This window comes from Penaeus vannamei, chromosome 13 (assembly GCF_042767895.1).
Source record: "Penaeus vannamei isolate JL-2024 chromosome 13, ASM4276789v1, whole genome shotgun sequence".
NCBI classification, from domain to species: domain Eukaryota; kingdom Metazoa; phylum Arthropoda; class Malacostraca; order Decapoda; family Penaeidae; genus Penaeus; species Penaeus vannamei.
In genome coordinates this window covers 14,424,541-14,434,540 of record NC_091561.1, presented here as the reverse complement: position 1 = coordinate 14,434,540, position 10,000 = coordinate 14,424,541, and the positions used below count along the sequence as shown (strand labels likewise).

Genomic DNA, 10,000 nt, shown 5'->3' with positions numbered 1-10,000 from the left:
GGAAAGTGTCTCGTTCTCCTTTCCTCCTTCCCTTCCCTCCCAATCCCCAGTCTTTTCCGATATCGTGATAACCACGCGACACAACAACTCACTTGGATTCATTAGTCGGCAACCAAACCGAGGTGTCGCCAGGAAGACTCAGTGAGGCAACTCATTCAGCGTCGCAGTGCGTGAGTTTGACTTCCATCCTCGTAAAGCGAACACACAGAGGACCTCTGGATGGCAACACTCATGGCCGAAGAAACAGGTAGTGTTGCCGTTTTTTTTTCTTTTTGTTATTATTATTATTTAGATTGCTGACTGTCGTTGACGCTGGCGAGACTTAACCAACGTATCTTGCATTGTGAGTCACTCTAGATTTAGTCCTAGATTCATTGTAATTCCTCTATTTGTTGGGAAATGGGGCAGTTTTGATATTTGTGTGAAAACATTTTTCTTTTCTAATCAGAACCTATTACTATGTCACACGAGGAAGGGTGGGGGAGGGGAAGAGGGAGGGGGGAGGGAGGGGAAGGGGAAGGAGTGAGGGGGGAGGTCAGGAGAGGAAGGATACAAAGAGAAATGCAACTATGTAAAAAATGCAAATATTATCTAAAATAAAATGAACAGATATGTAGCTTTGTACTAAACAAACAAACGAAACAAACAAACAATCCACGTAACCCTTTCTACATATGAACGAAGACTGTCATAATCTACACCCGGTATATATATATATTTATTTATTTATTGCCTTACCCAACTATCTCATATGTGACATTTACAAAATTTACAAAAAAGTAGAAATGTGGAAAAGACAACTACTATACAGAACATGTTTTTTTGTTCCCTTATGGTCTAGTGCATAATACGTCGAAGTGAGATGCGTATAAGATCATACCACGAAATGCACGCCACACTTGATTATCAACGCCTTGAGGAGAGAGAAGGGCAAAGTCGTTCTGTTTACAAAGAGGAAAGACGTTGATTGAGAAGAAGAAAGACGTTTTACTCTTTGCGAAGAGGAGAGGAAAGACACTGATTGAAAACAGGAAAGACGTTTTACTCGTTACGAATATCAGCGTTCGAGAATATTGTATTAATGAATGACACAGCTGGTAGAAGAATAAAAATAAATGCAATTTTCCTTGCGTTTTCTTTTTTTTTTTCTTTGAAAGCTCAAAGAGAGATATGTGTCAGAGGAGAGGAATTTCTTCCGTAGGATATGTCTTGTACAACAACAAAAATTGGAATAAATAGTAAAAGCATTCATGGGCTGGCTGACGAGAGTTTGATACCCGGGTTCTCTGTGTCAACCTGTGAGATACGATGAGGATTTAGTTTTAACTTTTTCTGTTTTGCTTCATTGTCATAAATGTCGACTCATTTCATTTTAACTAGATTTACGCGTGTTTGGTTCGACGAATTTGAATAACAACAGTACTAACGAATGATTCGTCCAATTGCAGGTTCCCCTCGCCCTTCGACGCCCAGAGAGCGGGTCCCCTTGAGTGGGCGGGTCGGAAAACCAGCCGAAATGAACATGTTCGACCATTAACTTATACGCACGTTTATAGCCTCTTAAAGAAAGCGCCCGAGGAGGTTCTTGTCCTCATAAAAAAGAGTGTAACTTTGTGTAAACTTACAAATAAATAATGTCAATATATTATTCAATATATTACTCTGATATAACTTCTCTCTTTACAGTATTTCTCAATAATAAAAATTATAAGCTCACTTAAAGCTTCCTATAGACAGATTGAAGGTCCTGGCCCGACGCAGTTCCAGCCAACGCGCTACGTCAGATTCCACGCCCTACACTACGCCAACAAAATGCAACCTCCTGTGAGCTGTTGGCTCGAACGGCGGGACTTCGGGACCTTCGGGGAATCCCTTCTGCTTCCGCTCACTCGCGAGATAGAGAGATTATTGTTTAGTGCACATTCGAGTTTCGTTTCTCAGTCCTGAAGGATCCAGTGGCAGACCGAGCTGACGAAAGTAACGTGAAGGATGGAGTGGCCTATCTTACATGAATACAGAACCTGACGTAAAATGTTCACGATTTGTATTTCAGAATATATTTACTACTAAAGTACCCTCAAGCCGTAATTCCATGCCAAAGTCACAATAGTATCACTTCTCAGTAAATGCATTTGGTTTTTTTGTAATCAGTCATACTGTCAATTATATATTAACAAATGTACTATTCTGACCTTCAATGCATGGCGATAAAAAGAACAAAATATATTACCACACTAACTTTGGTCGAAAACACAACACAAAAAATCACGCACACACTGCATAAACATTATAATAAATGATGACAAAAATTGTGATGATGATAAAGGAGAGAAAAAAGGATACTATGTACATGATCAAACTTAGTTTACATACGAAGAGATAAAAAAAAGAGAAAGAAAGAAAGAAAAAAATCTGAAACTTTATAAATGCATATTTCTATCACGAACAGAAACTTGGTCTGAGTTAGGTATAACCTCATTACGAGATCTGGTGACGTCATTGGATGAACTTGAATTGATTCATTTATTCATATACTTATTTTTTCACTGGGATATGAACGAGTAGGACCCGATGCCTTGCCTTTCCTTGTTCACTTTCGATTCTGTGGATTCCGAAGGCCAAAACCTTTGACTTTAAGGCGCCGGGTGCAGAGTGGAGTCTAAAGTTTTCTTCACCAGGATTTCAAAGCACTTTGGTTTAGATAAATCGCTCCTTCCTTTAGGATATTGATCATGCATGTAATGATTGAGCACGCTGAGGCATATGAACGTTCTGGCTGAACTTGATCATAAAGTAGTTAACTAAATGAATCTTGATGTCATGACTTCAAAGGATTCGATGTGCAGGACTGGGTATGTACTATATATAGGTATCATCATATGCAAGCATGCATATGCTCTAGTGTATTTGTGTGTGGATATATATATATATATATATATATATATATGTATATATATATATACATATATATATATATATATATATATATATATATATATATATATATATATATATATATATATATATATATATATATATATATATGCTTGTGTGTGTGTGTGTATGTGTGTGTGTGTGTGTGTGTGTGTGTGTGGTTGTGTATGTGTGTGTGTGTATATGTGTAGATATATAGGTGTTTGTATGTGTATGTGTGCATGTATATATGTATGTATGCACATATACATACATATATATATATATATATATATATATATATATATATATATATATATATATATGTATATTCATATATATTTTATATATATATACATATTCATATATATATTATATATATATATATATATATATATATATATATATATATATATATATATATATATATATATATATATATATATATATATACATACACACATATACATATAGACACACACACACACATCTATATTCCTACTTTTGAGTGTGCTTGTCAGCTACCCTGTACAAATACCCATCTGGGAGCGCCCCGCCCAGCGCCCCCGGCGGCTCCTGCGTCGGGACGCGGCCCGGGAGTCTGCTCGGCGGCGCCTCCGACGCGAGCCTCGGCGCCGCGGAAGGATCGGCTTCGCGAGCAAGGAGCGGCGTTTCCACGAGTCTTGGCAGTGAAGGCTTGACGCGGTGACCAGCCTCGGCGCACGCGCGCGCACACGCGTGATCACTGCCTTTGGGCAGCGGGACACCTTTATAAAGTACCTCTTAAATATAATGTCATGCTTAAGTAACGTGAAATTGTCTATAAATAATCTATAATGCACTATATTGCACTTCTCTAAAGAATTCTTATAATCACTAACATAATACAACCGGTAAACTTGAAAACTAACACAGCAGGTTCATCTAGCGTAGCAGAGGGGGCCCCAGGGTGGCGACCAGGGACCCCCCCTGGGCAGCACAAGGCACACATTAAGGCCTCACACACACACAGTTACTTGGCCCGACGTCCTCGGGGAGCCCGCCCGGGGGCGCGGCCGGCCCGCAGGAGCCTGGTCGCCCAGGTAAGGGATATGCTAGTCATCACAGAACACAGTGTGGGATTTGTCACCGCGTCATCGGGGGGTCTACAGGCTATCAACCTTAACATTGCACGTGAGAATGAGATGCGGCCACTCGGGCCATGCCGACTTGGTCGGCGGATTTCCAGCTCGCTCTGGAGTCACCGGAATGGTGATTGTCGGGCGTGACCGAGGCGGTCACTTGGAAGCTCTAGACTTTGTCAACTTGCTGCATCTGTTGCATTAGCTGCTCCTGTAGGTGCGGGACCTCCCGCGGGAGGCTCGGCGACACCGACGACACCTCTCTGAAGATGGAGTGGCCCTCCTTGCCGGGCCGGTGCACGGAGCGGATGTGAGACATCATGTTGTCTTTGCGCTTGAACTCCTTGCCGCAGACATGGCACTTGTGGGCGCGCCGGTCCGTGTGCACGGTGATGTAGTGCCGGTGGAAGTTGGACGGGTGCGTGAAGGTCTGGAAGCACTTGGAGCACTTGAAGCCGTTGTCCTGGATGCAGTAGCTCATGATAGGCACTGAAACCTTGTTGTTGTTGCCGCCCCCGCTGCCGCCCCCGCCGCTGCTCGGGGAGTTCGACGTGGGCGAGGACTGCGTGGGCTTCTGTGGCGAGGAGGTGTGGGGCGAGTGCGGGGACGTGTCCGCCACCTCTCTCTCGCCCTCTCTCTCGTACACGCCGTGCAGCCCGAACTTGAGGGGCGCCCTCAGCGACGCCAGCAGGATCGAGCCGTGCAGGTGCTTATCGTTTTTGAGAGCCTCGTACGGGTTCTTGAGCATGGCGGCCTCCAGAAGGTTCTTGGTGTAGTACAGCTGGTCCATGTCGGTGGCGGGCGGCGGCGGCGGCGGCGGCGGCTGAGACGTGGACTTGATCGCCGGGTGGATGGCGACGGCGAGTTGGTCGTCAGAGTCGTAGGTGTGGGTCGTCCACTCCGGCGCGTGGCCTGGAACACAGAGACCGGGTCAGCCCAGGATGGTATACCTTCTATGCCCTCTACAACGCCTCACTTAAATCACTAGGGAAGTGGCATGAATACGGACAGAGCTGAAGGCGAAGGCAACGAGTGATAATGAGGAATGGCGGAAAGAGGAAGAGGAAGATGATGTCAACGGAAGAGGGGGAAATGGTGCGATTCGGCAAGAAATAGAGAATTTTCAAACCGAAACGAAAGATGAGAAAATTGAAATAATTCACTATTGCAAAATCAATGGCCAAGAAAACCAATGTAGACAAACAGATTATACAAAATGTTGAAACTAATAATGATGAAAATAATAAAACAATTCCTACTACGACTTTTGAAAATTAAAATTTCTATGACTGAAGTGATAAATATGCTAACAAAATCATTTTTAATCCTAATTATCAGTATTATCAATATCTAATATAAGATTGAAGCAACAGATTCATCAACAACAATGAAATAAAAAATGACAAGTGAATACGAATAAAACATACAAGAGGTGACAATGACGATGACGATGATGATGATGATGATGATGGTGATGATGATGATGATGATGATGATGATGATGATGATGATGATGATGATGATGATGATGATGATGATGATGATGATAACAACAATGATAATAATGATAATGATAATACTGATAATATTAATAAAAATAATAATAATGATAATAATCATAATACAAATAATGAACATGATAGCAATGAGAATGATAACAGTAATCGAAACAATAATAATAATGATAACAATAACAACAACAATAATAATGATGAGACAATTATGATAATAATAATAATAACAATAATAATAATGATGGTAATGATGATGAAAATACAGCTGATAATAAAAATTATGATAATAATAATAGAAAAAAAACAATAATAATTATAATGGTAATGGTAATTGTGATAACGATAATAACAATGGTAATGATAAAAAGATGAACAAAAAGAATAATGAAAATTAAAATAATAAAAACAAATTTAATAAAGAAATTAAAAGACAATACCAACAACAATGTTAGCAAAAATACAGTAATGAAAATTATAATAAATATATATTTAATGAATCTTAAAACTATCAAAATGATTAAAATGATGAAAAAGTTAGAGAAATTACTTTGATAATAATAAAATGAAAAGAGAAAATGAGTAAACATGATAATAGGAATAATAAAAGTAAATACAATAATGATGATAGGAAAGAATGAAGGAAAATAACACCACAAAAAAGGTAAAGAAGGAAACAAATATATACGCATACATGTATATATATATATATATATATATATATATATATATATATGTATATATATATATATATATATATATATATATATATACACAAATACATATATATACATATACATATACATATACATATACATACATACATACATACATACATATATATATATATATATATATGTATATATATATATATATATATACATATATATATATATATATATATATATATATATATATATATATATACATGTATACATATATATATATATATATATATATATATATATATATATATATATATATATATATATATATATATATATATATATATATATATATATATATATACATATATATATATATATATATATATATATATATATATATATAAATGCATATATGTTAAATATAATGGTGATAATGACAGTGGTAAGAAGCATGATTATTGATAATGATGATGATGATGATGATGATGATGATGATGATGATGATGATACTGATAATAATGGTGATGAAGACGACGATGACGATAGTAAAGATAATGAAAATAATGATGACGAAGATGATAAAAGACATGCCTATAATGACAGTCATTATAAGAATGGCAATAACACTAAGGATAAATAAGAATAAGAGTAAAAAACATAATAACGGATATCCAAGCATTAATAATCAAACAATTAAAGCGAACTATGATACTCAAACAGCAGAAGCAACGACAACATCAACAACAACAACAACAACAATAATAACAATAAAGGGAACGGTCAGATGAATATCATATCATACCATCATCATTATCATTATAATGTTCATAATTAGTTTACTATTACCATTATTATCTTATTTTTATTAAGGCTGTTAGTGGTAACAGAAGTAACAATGACAAAAGAAAATATACAATGATAATAATAACGATAAAGATAATGGTAACTGCAGTACTAGTAGTAGTAGTAGGGGGAGAAATAACATTGATAATGATAATGATAATGATCCTGATAATAACCAAAAAGAAAAAAATGCAATAATAATAATAATAATAGTAACAATGACAATAATAACAACAATAATAATAATAACAATAATAATAATGATAATAATGATAATAATAATAATAATAATAATAATAATAATAATAATAATAATAACAATGATAATGATGATAATAATAATAATAATAATAATAATAATAATAATAATGATAATAATAATGATAATAATAATGATAATAATAATAATAATAATAAAACATGATAATAATGATATGGAGATAATAATAATAATGATAATAATAAGTAATAATAATGACAATAGAATTACAAAATAATAATAAAACAAAAACGATAGCAAGAATATTAATGATAATAATAATAATGATAAAGATAAAATAATTATATTGAAAGAATTAAGGATTATATATATATATATATATATATATATATATATATATATATATATATATATATATATATATATATATATATATATGTATATATATATATATATATATATATATATATATATATATATATATATATATATATATATATATATATATATATATATATATATATATATATATATAATAGTGAGAGTGATAATAATAATGATGACACCAACAACAACAATAGCAATAACATTGATAATAACAACAAAAACAATAAAACATTCAAAATGATAATAACTATAGTAATGAAAAAGTATGTCAATTTCAATAAAAGATAATAATTATAATTGTAGTAAAAATATGATAGCAGTAATGATATCAGAAATTAGATTTCAAATGGTAATGATGATAATGGTAATGATAATAATAATGATAAGAATGAGAATAGTAATTATAACGACAAAAATAATGACAAAAATAATAGAAGGAATATAAAAATGCTGGCAATGATAATAATAATAATAATAACAATAATATGATTATTACTCTTCTCATCACCACTATATCACCATTATTATCATAATTATTATCATTGTTACTATTACTATAATTATTCTCATTATCATGAACATGGTTATTCCTAATCATCCTTACTATCATCATTTTCATTGTCATTGTTATCACGATCATAATAATTTTACCATTCTTATAACTATTATCATTATCATTATCATTACTGCTATTATTAACATCATCATTATCATTATTATCATTGTTATTATTATCAGTATCATTATCATTATTATTATCATTATTATTACTATTACTAATACTATTATCATAACAAGTATCATTATTATACATATAATGATATTTTCATTACCATCATCAGTATGACCATAATTATCATGACAAAATATATCATGAATAATTAAGTAATTAAGAACCACGATAAATAAGATTAATAAGAATGCTAATCATATGATATATTTCATATATTTCAGAGTTACTACTCTCATCATGATTACCGAATGTCATCATATCATTAGTCATTTTATGAATAATGGTGATAAGTAGTAGTAGCAGTAGTAATAGTAATAGCAGTAGTAGTGAGTTATCAAAATGATAGTAATAGCAGCAGAAATAGACAGGAAAAACTACTACAACAATGATCATAACGATAATAACAATAAAAAACGGCTATAGAATTAGTGAAAATAACAACAACAAGAACTACTTTACTAATGACGAAACGGTAATAATAACAGTAGTAATAACAAAATAATGATCATGATTATCATAATGCTGATATGGTCACTATAATCCTTATTCTTAGGAATTACTATTACTATAATATCATTACTATTGCTATTATTTTTGTTGTTGTTGTTATTATTATTATTATTATTATTATCATTATTATTATTATCATTATTATTATTATTATTATCATCATCATTATATCATTATATCATTACTATCATTACTATCATTATCATTACCATTACCATTATCATCATTATCATTATTATTATTACTATTAGTAGTAGCATCATCATTATCTTTATTATCATTTTCGTTATCATAATTGTTATTACTCTTATCATTATTAGTATCGTTATTGTTATTATTATTGTTATTATCATTATGATAATAATAGCAATAATGACAATGATGCTGATAATAATAACAATAATAATTATAATAGTAATAATAATAATAATAATAATAATAATAATAATAATAATAATAACAACAATAACAACAACAATAATAATAATAATAATAATAATAATCATAATAGTAATAATAATAACAACAGCAACAACAACAACAACAACAACAACAACAACAACAACAACAACAACAACAACAATAATAATAATAATAATAATAATAATAATAATAACAATAGTAATAACAATAATAACAATAATAAGGATGATGGTAAAAATTATAATAATTAGTAATAATAATAATGGTAGTAGTAGTAGTAGTAGTAGTAATAATAATAATAATAATAATAATAACAATAATAATAATGATAATAATAATAATGATAATAATAATGATAATAATAATAATAATAATAATAATAATAATAATAATAATAATAATAATAATAATAATAATAATAATAATAATAATAATAATAATTACTATTATTATTATTATCATTATCATCATCATTATTCTTATTATCATCATTATTACTATTATCATTATATTTATTATTAGCAGTATCATTAATATTATTATAATCATCATCATCATCATTATTCTTATTCTTCTTATTATCATTATCATTATCATTATTATCATTATCATCATCATCATCATTATCATCATTATTATTATAATTATCATTATTATGTCTTTTTGTTATC

At 31.6% G+C, this 10,000-nt stretch overlaps 1 protein-coding gene across 5 annotated transcripts in view; it reads right to left on the bottom strand.

Annotated features, from left to right (window-relative positions):
• The window catches only part of LOC113808627 (protein tramtrack, alpha isoform), a 130,322-nt gene that overhangs the window by 49,109 nt on the left and 71,213 nt on the right, over positions 1 to 10,000 (bottom strand). For 3 of the 5 annotated variants that reach the window (XM_027360090.2, XM_070129008.1, XM_070129006.1), the window contains exon 6: positions 3,396 to 4,946. The exons of the other annotated variants lie outside the window; for them this stretch is intronic. In XM_027360090.2, coding sequence (XP_027215891.1) covers positions 4,204 to 4,946 — 743 coding nt within the window. In that variant the 3' untranslated portion in view covers positions 3,396 to 4,203. Of the gene's footprint in view, positions 1 to 3,395; positions 4,947 to 10,000 lie in introns of those variants that run through there. 5 annotated transcript variants of the gene reach the window in all.